This window comes from Notamacropus eugenii, chromosome 7 (assembly GCF_028372415.1).
Source record: "Notamacropus eugenii isolate mMacEug1 chromosome 7, mMacEug1.pri_v2, whole genome shotgun sequence".
NCBI classification, from domain to species: domain Eukaryota; kingdom Metazoa; phylum Chordata; class Mammalia; order Diprotodontia; family Macropodidae; genus Notamacropus; species Notamacropus eugenii.
Window position 1 is genome coordinate 150,520,097 of NC_092878.1, and position 13,876 is coordinate 150,533,972.

General features: G+C 37.9%; 1 protein-coding gene across 3 annotated transcripts in view; it reads right to left on the bottom strand.

Moving 5' to 3' along the window:
• Positions 1 to 3,597: 3,597 nt before the first annotated feature.
• The window catches only part of LIN54 (lin-54 DREAM MuvB core complex component), a 78,833-nt gene continuing 68,554 nt past the window's right edge, over positions 3,598 to 13,876 (bottom strand). For all 3 annotated transcript variants that reach the window (XM_072623994.1, XM_072623993.1, XM_072623995.1), the window contains exons 12-13: positions 10,267 to 10,469; positions 3,598 to 5,960 (exon numbers count right to left, since the gene is read on the bottom strand). In XM_072623994.1, the coding sequence (XP_072480095.1) occupies positions 5,759 to 5,960; positions 10,267 to 10,469 (405 nt within the window). In that variant the 3' untranslated portion in view covers positions 3,598 to 5,758. The remainder of the gene's footprint in view (positions 5,961 to 10,266; positions 10,470 to 13,876) is intronic.

A 13,876-nucleotide genomic window follows, 5' to 3' on the forward strand; every position in this document is an offset into this window, starting at 1 on the left:
TTCTCCCATCCCACCTCCCTCTGAAATAGCTGTGTTAGAGGAACAGGAAATGCAAACTACCAACCATGTGAAAAATACCCAACATCACTATTCATAAGAAAAATGCAGATCAATATACCTCTCAGGTTTCATTCTACATCCACCAAATTGGAAAAAGACAAGAAAAGACAACAGTGGTTCACTTTGGAAGGGATATCAGAAGTCAGCCATACTAGTACTTTCTCGAAAACAACTTATAATCCAGAAAAATCATGAAAATGTTCATACCCTTTAATCCAGTGATCTTAATGTTAGTCATATTGAACTGAGTGATGAAGGTCAATGACAGAGATCTCAAAATATTCACAGCAGCATTTTTGGTAGCAAAAACCTAAATCCCAGAAACAAAGTGAATGTACGTTGGTTAAAGACCACCTCAACCACAGGTATCTCATAGTATCTATTCAAAGGAGCATAGTATATTTTATTATTGGTCTTCTGGATCCCTGCATTTAAATCTCATCAAAATCCTCTGGGAAGGCACTGTTAGCCATTACTGTAATGACAACTGTCTAATGCTTTTTCTTTGTAACAAGGGAGGATTCTGTGAAGGGTGTGTTATTGGGAATTAACTATGACATAAAAATCAAAACATCAATAAAACATTCAAAACAATTTAAAAAATGAGGAAGATATGTCAATTACAGGAAAAATTTAGGTAGATAAAATTTTTTCCTAGCCTCTGCATACCTAACTTCAAATATACTTTCTAATACCCTTTCTATGAATTGGTTGTTTTGTAGTGAATTATTATTGTTCTTGCTGCTTTGTTTTTATCAGGAAGAAGTATGTTATTTGTATGTTATGCAGTAAATCAATACAGTGTGGTGTATGGAGATGCTGGTCTTAAATTTGGGTTTGAGTCCTGATTTTGACACATACCATGTGGCCTTTGGCATGTCATTTAAATTCTTAGTGCTACAGACAATACATTTCTGAGCTGTGCTGGTAGGGAGAGTTCGTGCCAAAGGAATTCCTTATACCAATTAATCCAGTATAAACAAAATCTAACTACAAATTTAACCTTTCAGATTCTGAATGTAAATAGTCTACCTCAGTTTTCCTTTTAAATTTAATTGTCTCTTCTTTCCGTCTCACTTCTTCCATCAACGAAATTGCACAGCTATCACTGGAATCAAAACAATTTCATGTGTTCTTGCACTTTTAAATATGAGAACACTCTTGTTGGAAAGGAATTCAGTAAGTTGTCCATAGGCCAGCCTCCACTAAAATGCTTGCTAAGACAGCACACTCTCTGAACAGGCATATTCTTTTATTTCAAGAAAAGGCAGAATGTTGCAGTGAAAACAGTACTGGTCTCAGAATGAAGAGACCTGAATTCAAATCTCAGTCTTGAAATTTATTCCTAGAGGTCTTCATAGTTCAAAGGTAAGTGGTTATCAGGAAAAGACTACATAAATGAATCTATCTAAAATAGGGACCTGTAATAATGGGAAAGAGTGGGAAAAAAGTTTAATTGGGACTTACTCTTTGAAAAAATGAAACTAAAGTTATGAAAATAAATTTACTTTATTTTATATTGAACAAAATTTAGGTTACAGTTGCAACTATGTGCTAATTTATAAAATAGACAAAGAATGAATCAAGTGCTGGGCTTTTGGGATGTCATTTTTTTCTGACAAAACTGTAGGATGGCAAGATAAGTCATTTTTTATTCCATGATTTTTGTAGCAAGATTATAAAAAAGGTCATTACCAAGCAGAACAGAATGGATCATGGAAGACAAACTAGGCAAAAGGAAAAAAACTAAAAAGTGCACAAACAAAACCAAGGCAGCTAAAATTAGAGGGGAAGCAGGTAACTGAAGGGAGAAAAAAATCTTTGCAGCAAGTTTCTCTGATAAAGGTCTCATTTCCAAGATAAATAGGGAACTGATTCAAATTTATAAGAACAAGAGCCATTCCCCAATCAATAAATGTGTAAAAGCACATGTGCAGGTAGTTTTTCAGAGGAAGAAATCCAAACTATCAATAAACCATGTAAAAAAAATTCTTCAAATTAATAATAAAGAAATGCAAATCAAACTCTGGGTTTCAACTTACACCCAGATTGGCAAAGTTGACAAAGGATAAATGACAAATGCTGGAAGGGCTATGGGGAAACAGGCATATTAATATATTGTTAATGCAGCTGTGAACTGGTCTGGCAATTCTGAAAAACAATATGGATCTATGCCCTAGAAGTTATTAAACTGTGCATACTATTGGACCTAGTGATGCCAGTACCAGCAGTATGCCTCCTAGAGATAAGAGTGAAAGGTCTTACATTCAAAAATGTTTCTAAAAGCTATTTCTTAATGGCAAAGAATTGGAAACTATCTTGGAAACTGAGGGTATACCCATCAATTGGGAAATGGCTGAACAAATGATGGCAGATGAATGCAATGGAACATCATTATACTTAAGAAATAACAGATGGGATAGTTTTAGAAAGACTTGGGAAGACTTGTTATGAACTAATGCAGAGTGAAGTAAGCAGGACCAGGAGAACAACTTATACAATTAAAACCACATTGTAATGACAAACAACTTCGAAAAACTTAAGAACTCTGACACAATTACCAATCATGATTCCAGTGGACTCATGGAGAAACCAGGTGCAGACAGAGATAGCTATTTTTTGGACCTGGTCAATGTGGGAATTTGTTTTGCTTGACTACGCATATTTGTTACAAGGAAAAAAATAAAAAGGGGTTATTACTGTAAAAATCTTAAGGACTTGGGTCCAGGTCTTCAATGAGTCTAAGGCCAGCCTCTATCCAACATGCCAACCTGTCTTTCACTGAGTTATTAAGATGTGTTTAATGTTTCAGCTCCAAATTAAGATTTATAGAATGATCCTATTATCAAATTAATTTAACAGTATTATGCAATGAAACTCTAAAAGATTTTTAAGTCTTTTAATAAAATACATCATTCAGGGAAAAATTTAGGGACTTAAAAAATACCCCATACGCTTGTTATATCTACCTCAAAATCATGTGAACCACTGTCTATCATCCCAACCAAAACTGCAGATTGCTCCCTTAATTAAGGAAAATGAAAGAAAAGGTTCAGGAAACATAATGATAAAATTTATTAGGAAACTGTATATTTAGTGAATATGAAATAACTAAGAATGCAAACTTTAGCAGTGATTTGTCTTTTGTAGCTTCTGATATGTTAAAGGTAAGAAATGTAAATTCTTTTAACTTTTTCATCATAAAGATACTGGGAAGGTACTGAAGCTCATGACAGAAAAGGGCACCAAGAAAAAGTGCTAATAAGACTATCACTATTTGGAAAACATCAAAATTGCGAAGTTTTTCTGAAAAAAAAAAAAAAAGCCAATGACCATCACTTTCACAATCAATCTGTTTCAAGAATAAAGCAAAGGGACGAATTTTGACTAGTGGGCTCCTTGAAAAAGTGAAAGCTAATTTTACTCTTAATGAAAGTCAGCTACAACATTTTAAAGCTGTCTTACCTATTAAATTGCCAGGTATAATAAAAATATAGTATTTTTTTAAAGAAACTAAAGAACAATGCAAAATCAAAATTTTTTTTTACAGAATAGTATAAATGTTTATTTTTCCTTATGATTTATCTTGCTGCTTTGTTTTTACAATATAGAAAAGTGTATTTTCTGAATAGCTCTAGTAAATATAAATTTATTCTTTTCTACTTTTGGATGTAAATAGAACTAGAAAATGATATACCCAGCCCACCCCAAATATTCTTTTTAAAATAATTGAATGAATGTGATTATTAATCTTGTTGAGCGATTTGATGCAAATGGCTAAATACAAAAGGAAAACACTTAGGAAGTACTATATGGGGAGGAAAAAAAATCTTAATACTTTTGATAGCTTGTTGAAAAACCAGAGAAACTAAAAGCAATTGATTGCACCTTCAACTCTTTAGAAGAAAAACATTCTCAACAGTGCCATCATACATAATCTACAATCATAACCAAATTTCACAAACATTTTCTGCATACAGTATATATAAATACACATCACAAAGGTGCAATTAGAATTCAACACAAAATATGTACAAAATGAACACAGAAGTTTAGTTGTAGACAAAAAATTACGGTAATCTTTTAAAAAATAACTTGATTAGGCATTATTTTATCCACTTACACTAATTTACATTTATACAAATTTTAATTGAACGTACTAGTTCGATGTGCTAAGAATAGCTGTACTATCTACACTTAAAGTTACTGCACTGTTACTTGGAAAGTCCAAAGAAGAAAAAGAAGATACTTTAATGAATAACGGATTTTCCCCTTAAAGATTATTTAATGTCTATCTTCTACCTGTTGAGTGGACATGCTCACACATATGTATGCACTTCACACATGCTACAAACTCCATTGTGGGAAATATGACAATCATGTACGTGTAATAATTACCAAGAAGGTAAGCTAGCTAAAAAAATGGCTGAATTCCAACATGGTTATTTTTTTTTCATAAAACCTAGAGTTCTACTGAATCAGATTCTTAAATAAAAAAGGTTTCTGAGTTACAGAAAATGATTTTCATCTTTTTAGTAATTCTATGAAAAAAAATCAGGCCTTCACGCATCACTACCATCTCCTAATGATAGATTCAGTTTGGATAATTCTGATTCTTTACCAATGCACTATGACATCTTCCATAAAAACATGTCATATCAAATTTGTCTTTTAGAAGAAGCAAACATTGTGATAGCTTTGTTAGGAGGTACACTTCTGTCAATCAAATCAGATTCACAGATCAGTGTTCAAAAAGTTCTCTTTCCACAGAGAAAAAAACAAACGATCAGATCTCACCAGCTCTTGTGGCTCTGATGTCTAGATCTGCTGAACCGTCAACAAATGATATACTTGATAAATACGTGTAAATACGACTACTTTGTGACATTAACAGATGTTTACTTTCAATCATGTCTTGTATTTCCATTTTGATATCTAGGAAACTTTCTGACCATTTATTCTTGTTCTAAATCTATACCACCGCTTTGAAAAAGAGATGAGAGAAATCCCAGAGCACTTGTCAATCAGTCCCATTATACAGAAATATGTTACCCGTCCTTGGATAGTTAGCTTACAATTTTTATTAATACATTATAAGATCTTTTTTAAAAACAAAATAATATTCATTTTAAAAGCTGTGCCTGTGGATTATTATCTTTCTCACACTTAAAAGGTGGCAACAGGGCATTACTCCACTTTTCATCCTACGGAGTTAATTTTTAAAAGGTAGCACTGACATTTCTGTGACAAAATATTTGTTGAGTATTTTCCTCCAGAATTACTTCACACGTATTTTCTAAGATCAAGCCTTTGACCATATAAGTGTTTCTCACCAATATTTCTTCAGCTTCCACCTGAATAAAGTAATGCAAGGCTTTCCACCATAAATAACAGATAATTTATAAATGCTCTTCAGCTAAAAGAATCAGAATGACCGACAATCTAATTCTAAGAAACTTCAGCCAGTAAATTCAAAAGCCAAACAACACAAGAAAAACCCAAATTCAGAGAGTTCTAAGTAGACTGACCTAATTTAAAAGAACTAATTCCTCATTAAAAATGTCTTCTTCTTCAGTATCGTGAATCCTAGCTCTTTAGAGAACAAGCACTGAATTCCCAATGCAGTCACGCTCTTCTCTCCAAATGTCTCTTGTCTCAAGTGTTCCTTACGGTTCATTTCTCAGTTCTTGTGCAAGACTTAGCAGCTCATGGCACAAGGGTCACTCTTGGCCTTTCCGGCAGAGTTGATGACTCGCATCAAGCACCGTCCAAACTCCTCCAGGATCATCCGCTCAGCTGCAGCTTTGGACTTGCCCTTCTTGTCTGCCTGCTCTGCCTGGGCAAGAAGACAGTTGCACGTTGCTTCCGCTACTTCCTTGGTCACAAATGTAAATGGTAATCTGAAATGGCAACAGACAGGTCAATCAGTAACGATGCACAATGTGCATGGTCTCATTTTCTTTTAATGAATAAAACTGCACTTTTATCAGGACAATAAACAAATGCTTCTGAAGTAACTGGGGAGTCCAAGATCAAATATATGTTCAGCATTAGAATCTGGTATTTCACAGATGAAAAATGATTCGTGTATGATCAACTGATTCTTTAACTGCTGTTCTCTACCCTGTGCAGAGGCCATAAATGATAAACAAGTTATAGGTTCTATCTGGAAGAAGCACCAGGTTTGGGGGGAGGGGTGGTGCAGAGACAGTAGGTATTTAAAACAAATATTTGTTGAATGAATGGAAGACAAGAGAGTTTACTATAACAATTTCATGTTTTGAAAAATTCTCACACTGAAAAGGTCAAGAAAACATTTAGGAGTATAACAACACTTTTTGGCAAACTACCAGGAAAAGTTTTACATGTTTCAGTGTCTTTTCTTTATAAATTAGTTCCAAACCAGAACTCTGGGGGAAAAAGTGAAAGATGCTTTGCAAACAAACAGAGCTCTGCCACAGATCTGGGCCTCATTATACACTGGCCATTAATTTTAGTAAAGTAAATTCCATTCAAACACAAGAATGAAGAGAAGCATGAAAAGGTGAACAGCAAAGAGAAGTCATAAGGGACTTACTAAAGTTGAACTGTTTACATTCCTACATGGAAAGACAATATTTGTAACTCTTGAAACTTTTCAGTATCTGGGTACTGGGTGGGACTACACACACACACATGCACACACACATAGAGACAGAGTGCACAGAGTGAATTGAAGAGGATGGGATCATATCTTTAAAAAAAATGAAATCAAGCAGTGAGAGAGAAATATATTGGGAGGAGAAAGGGAGAAATGGAATGGGGCAAATTATCTCTCATAAAAGAGGCAAGCAAAAGACTTACTAGTGGAGGGATAAAGAGGGGAGATGAGAGAAAAACATGACGTTTACTCTCATCACATTCCACTAAAGGAAGGAATAAAATGCACACTCATTTTGGTATGAAAACCTATCTTACAATACAGGAAAGTGGGGGATAAGGGGATAAGCAGGGTGGGGGGGATGATGAAAGGGAGGGCATGGGGAGGAGGGAGCAATTTGAGGTCGACACTCATGGGGAGGGATAGGATCAAAAGAGAGTAGAAGTAATGGGGGACAGGATAGGATGGAGGGAAATATAGTTAGTCTTATACAACACAACTATTATGGAAGTCATTTGAAACTACACAGATTTGGCCTATATTGAATTGCTTGCCTTCCAAAGGGAAGGGGTGGGGAGGGAGGGAGGTAAAAAAGTTGGAACTCAAAGTGTTAGGAACAACTGTCGAGTACTGTTCTTGCCACTAGGAAATAAGAAATACAGATAAAGGGGTACAGAAAGTTATCTGGCCCTACAGGACAAAAGAGAAGATGGAGACAAGGGCAGAGAGGGATGATAGAAGAGAGGGCAGATTGGTGATAGGGGCAATTAGAATGCTCGGTGTTTGGGGAGGGAGGGGACAAAAGGGGAGAAAATTTGGAACCCAAAATTTTGTTAAAATGAATGTTAAATAAATAAATTAAAAAAAAAAAAAGTTAAATTCCATCACCTCAGGCACGTGCCTCTCGTGGAGGCTAAAGATAGGCTAGCTGCTGCTTTATGCAGGGTGCAGCACACAGCAGGAGACAGTGTTTACTGACTGACAAGTGACATATAACCCAGTTCTTAAATGCAGGCTGCCTGCTGAAAAGTAAGCCACAGACAGCCTTCCAAGCCAACAGGCCTCGCTGGGCAGTGGGAGACATGCAACAAAGGTTAGAGATGGGAAAAGGGAACGATCTGCAAATGAGGTTTAATGCATTGAGTCTTCATTATCTTTCTAAATCATTTTAAATTAGGAAGTACTGACAAAATAGAAGTTTCACAAATAACTGTGGGCAATGAAATGTTTTATTAAAAAATATAACCTTCTCAATACAACAAACTGCTTATTTCTTTATATTCAAGAATTTAATTTTTGATTATTCTGCGCATGACCTTCATTCCTGACGTCCTGCTGGTGGGCGTCTCCCTCTGAACTCTCTTTTGCTCTCTTCTGTGTCTTTGTAAAATATTCCATTTATGCTTTTAATTTTTTCTTTTTCAGGTATCACCATGACTAAGTCCCTCTCTCCCACAAAAAAAGCCCTCCCTTATAGCCAATAAGCAGTGGTAAGTAAAACAAATCCCTGCCCATGCCTGAAAATATCGAGCTCGTTCTGCACTTTCAGCCCACTGCCACTCTGGAACAAGGTGGGAAGCCTGCTTCACTGCTGGTCTTCCGGAGTCATGGTGGGCCACTATGTTTTAGTCAGGGTTCACAGGTCTTGTCTTTCTTTATGGTGCTAACATCACTGTCTAAACTGTTCTCCTGGTTGAGCTCACTTCATCCTCGGTTCAGACATCTTCCCTGATTTCTATGAATCTGTTCCACTCCTATTTCTTGCCAAAAATTATATTCTGTTACGTTCCAATATCATAATTTGTTTAGCAATTCCCCCACTGAAGGACACCTATGTTTTTTACATTCTTTGCTACATTAAAAAACAATGCCATGAATAACTTTTTACATATTGGTCCTTTCCATCTTTTAAAAAAATCACTTTGGGGTTTATGCCCAGTAGTGGTGGGAAGGGACAGGGTTATTAAAAGCTTTGAATGCCAAACAGAAAAGTTTATACTTGAGATAGATAGGAAGACATTGGAGTGTACTGGGTGGGTAGGGGTGGGGGGAGTTTATGTGACACAGTCAGATCTAGGCTTTCAAAAGGAAGCAGAAGCATTGAAGTGTGGACAGAACAGACCCTGGGAGACTTTTTCAATAATCAAAGCAAGAAGTGATGAAGGCCTGAACTAGAGTTGTGGCGTGTGAATGGAAAGACATATTTATTCCTGTTTTTTAATGCTTTTAACAGATGCAGGTATTGCAGTTTGTTAGATCTAGGCAAATATAATGAAAAAACTAACAAGAAACAAGTTAATGACCTGAATTGAATTTTAGAAAAGTTAGGAGAATAGAAAGACATATATACTGATGGTGGGCACCTTTTTGAAAAACTGGCTATATGTTAGAGCACAAAATATTCATAAGCAAATTTAGAAAAGCAGGAGAAATATGAATCACATCCCCTAGGAATCACAGTAAAGCATGGCCCATGTAAGCCGTGAGCATCCAGAACCTGGCTGGCTACACGTCTTCCCCCTCAGAGCTCTTGGGTACCTGAGGGTCAAGGATGATTCTTCAATGCAAGGCTTTTTAAGAGTCCATGAACTTGAATGGGGAAAAAAAATTACTTTTTCTTTTCTTCAAAATAATTGATTTCCTTGGTAAATCTATACATTTTATTTGATCCATTTAAAAACATGATTCTGAGAAGGGGTCCATAGGATTCGCTAGACTGCCAAAGGGGTCTACGACACCAGACAGGTTTAGAAGATCTGCTCTATTTCCAAGCTCCTGCACCCTGCCAGGATTAGCCATGGAGAATCATTTTAGTCAGCCTTAAGTGCGATGATGTAACAGTCAGAACAGCTGGTATCAAAGTCTGTGATACTCCTTCAAGCATGTACCAAGTCCAGGGGAAAGTGGGATCATCCTGGTGCGCTGGGAAGGAGGTAGAGGGGGGAGGGAGTTCCCCTTAAGCATGAAGAGAATGCACACAGTTGCTCTTGGCTCTGAAAGCAGACATTGCCAACAGCTGCCACTGGAATGCCAGTGGTACCACAAAGTCCTTTTTTACCCTTCCTAACTCACAAAACCAACCCCTGGCCACAGGGGAGGAGGAGGAAGAGAGGGCTAAGACTAAGACTCATGCTTCTTAGTTTTTGTAATGGGGGTGGGAAGGTAAAAGACAAAAAAATTGAAGGACTATATGATAAAATAAATACCAATTAACAGCCAGAGTAATGAATAGGAATGGGATGCCCAGTCAGTCAACACACACTTCTGAGGTGTCTGCTGTGTCAGGTACTATACCAGACAGATGTTCAGAAATACAGTCAAGAAAGGCATCCATTAGTAAACATATATCCAACACCTACTGTGTGTCTGTCTGCTTCAGTGAGATCAACTGTAAAATGGGGATAATAATAGTACCTGTCTCCCATGGCTGGTGCGAGATCAGAGGAGAGGATGTTTGCAGAGTGCTCAGCGCATGCCCACCACCTAATAACTGCTTCTTTCCTTCCCTCCTTACTGGGTTACTAGTAACTTCAAGTCAGCCATAAAAGCAGAAACACTGAACTTACTTCCCCCCTCCACTAGTTAAGGCAGGTGTTGGTCTAGTGAGAAGGTCTGAGATCTGAGAGGACAGCTTGGTCTTGGCGGCCGTCTGCTGCTGCACTCTGACTTCGGCCGCATCGGCCAAGTGCATCAAGGTCTTTCGTTCGGGACTTTCTTCAAAGTTCTTACACCCAATACATTTGCATATTGAGGAACACATTATTTTTGCCTAAAAGATCAAGTAAAGAAAGGTTAAGGATATAGTATTAATTTACAGAAATAAAAAACTGGTAAATAGGATTGTGTTAGATTCCATTATGGAAATGGTTAATGAAAACAACCAGGTATTTATTTCAATCTACTTATAAAGAGACTTCCCAACATAAACCCACTGAAGATACAAAGGTGGGGGGGGGGCCTACTCAGATAACAAGAAATGATCCTTGGCAAGGCTCCAAAGCTCTCCAGACCAAATTCACCAAGTGTAGAGGGGGCACGGAGAAGAAGACCACCAGAAAGGGGACAGCTGAACGCACAACAAACTTTCTGATCCCCAAAATGGGGAGTAAAAGGAAAAAAGGAAAGAACCGGAATCAAAGGTAGTGACCTGGTATAGCTTTTAGGGCAGTGTTCCACAGGTGTGATGATGGAGAATGCCACCCACCTCCTAACAAGAAGGGGAAGCTTGTTACTTACCTCCTCTGAGGGGACTGACACAAAGTTTAAGAAAGAGACACAGTTTTGGACGTGTGTACCATGTGGATTTGTTTGTTTGTCACAGGGGATCCCTCTCTCCCTCCTTGTTTTCAATGGGAAAAAGGAAGAGAGGCGACCATCACACCAAAATAAGGGGTCAATGAAACATTTCTTTAAAAATGCATGGAAGACAGAGCAGCAGGAAAAGGGACATCTGAGTTCTAGCCAACGACGCTTCCAACTGTCTATAAAGTGTTTCAGAACAAGTCCTGATTGGAAAAGCCAAGAAAACGAGTCATGTCCACAGCCTGGGTTGGCCTGGGGACATTGGGGACAGGATCTAGTCAGGAAGCAGTATTCCTCTGCAGGAGTGGCCTAAACTTGTTAGGGTTAAGAGAGAGGTAGTAAGTAACAACTGTGCCACTCACAACCCTGTTCCAGGTCACAGACAGAGGGCTGAGTAAGGAAGGGACCTACATCGAAGGGGGACATTCCAGGGGAGGAGCACTTGTGGGCTATAGGCTGTATCCTGAAAAAGGAGCAAGTTTAGCAGTAAACAGCACCTGTGTGGTTCTGACTGCAGGAGCCAAGCCCTCAGACCAGGCTGAAGCCTGCAGTGGACTATCTAGGGCAGGAATGCCAAACCAAAGTTTTGCCCTCTGAACTAGCAGTCTTCCAGGGTACTGTTAATGGCTGGATCCAGCACAAGTTCACTGGAACTCCAAAGAGGGCAAGCCCACAGAAGTGTGGCTCAGACTCCAACTCAAGAATATGCAGAGCTCAGACCACGCTCAGGAAACAGACAGTTTGCAGGCCCCCAGTCTGAACTGTCTCTGAGATCCTGGAATAGCCTAACACTCAACATACCCAAGAAAGCAGCAGCAGGACCAGTCCAGACATAACTTTCAAAATTGGGCACAGCCCAGCCTTAAAATAAAGTCTGATTTTAGGAATTAGGCTGCAAAAATGAGCAAACAAATGTAGAATTCTACAATCTCAGATGAAGAGAATGACTCCAAAACATCTATAAGAAAAGCCTCAAAGACAAACACAGCTTGGGTACAGGTGCAACTAGAATTCCTAGGAGAGTATGAAACATGAGTTTAAAAAAAAAGGAGTTTTTAGATGAAATGAGAATGCCAGAAGGAAATAAAAACTGTATGAGGAAGAAATAATTGGAACTAGAATTAACAGCTTGGCATAAGAGGTGCAGAACTTTGTCCAGGCAACAAACTCCCTGAAAACTTTACTGAAGAAAGTAACTCCCCCAAATCAGAATGGACCAAAAGAAGAGAATGACTCCATGAAACAACACGAAGTATTAAAACAAAGTCAAAACACTGAAAAAATGTAAATAAAATATGAGGAATCTCATAGTAAAAACAAGTCATTTGGAAAACAGATCATGAAGAGGTCATTTGAGAAGCACTGGGCTACCTGAAAGCCAAGACAAAAAAAACCAAAACAAGAAAAAACCACCCACGGGGGCTGGACATCACAGAAATCATAAAGGAAAACTGCCCTGATCTCCTAGAAGCAGAGGGAAAAATGGAAATCCAAAGAATCTATCATTCACATCCTGCAAGAAATAAATGAAAATGAATGAATGAAATAAATAAATGAAAACTTCCAAGAACATCAACAGCTCAGTTCTAGAGCTTCCAGGTCAAAGGAAAAGAACGCAACAAGTACTCAGAAAGAAAGAGTTCAAGTACAAAGGAACCACAGTCAGGATCACAACACCTGATTTAGCAGCCACCACTGTAAAGAAGGAGCACAGATACCATATTCTAGGGGCAAAGGATATAGGCTTATAAACAAGAATAACTTAAGCAGCAAGACTCAATATAATCCCACAGGGGGAAAAAACGGACCTTAATGAAACAGGGGTCTACCAAACATTCCTGATAAAAAGGCCAAAGTGGCAGGAAAACTCTGAAGTGCAAACATAGCCATCAAGGGAAAAATGAAAAGGTAAACATGAGTAAACAATCATAAAGGATTAAACACGGATACACTGATTATATTCTAATATGGGCAGCTGAAACATAAGTCCCCTCAGAATCCTATCATCATAAAGAGTCACAGAGAGAGTCTAATTGAGAGAGGATCTAGGAGCGATTCTATTATGTTTAATGAGCTTAAAAGAATGGAAGAGAAAATGGAAGAGAAAATATGGAGAAAATCACCTCACATAATTGAAGTACACAAAGAAGTCTATGCAAACAAGGAGAAAGGGATAGGGGTGCAGTTGACACTTGAACTTTACTCTCCTCTGGACTGGACAACTGAAGGAAAATTATATCAAAGAGCTGGATACAGATATTCATTTCACTTAACCAAAAACAGGAGAAAAAGGGAAAAGGGGGTGGGGGGGGGATGGGGAAGAATCAGAAAGAAGGTTAAGGAAAGGTTTAGTCCAAAACAAGCTCTAAGAATATATAAAAAGATTTATAGCACCTCCTTTTGTGTGGCAAAGAATTAGAAACTGAGGGGATGCCCACCAACTGAGGAATGGCTGAAGTGATAATGTATGTATATGATGGAATACTATTGTGGAATTAGAAATGATGGGAATAGTTTCAGAGAAGCAAGCAGAACCAGGAGAAGACAAACAGCTCTGAAAGACTTAGGACTGTGATCAACACAATGTCCAAACACAATTAAGGAGGCCTCATGGTGAAGCCCATATCCTCACAGAAAGGTGACTGATGGAGTGAAGACGGAACCCTTTTTTGGGGAAATGGACAACATAAATCACCACTGTTTTTGTTCTATTAACTCAAAAGTGCAGTGGTTACCAACCTTTTCATGTAGGAGAACCCTGTGTTGACTAACACCTCCCTCCCCCCCACCCCATTTGAGAATGGCTTAGATGTCAGTTGAATTTTTATTCACTTAAATGTCTAAAGAATTTATCTTGGGGAGAAGTTGTTAACC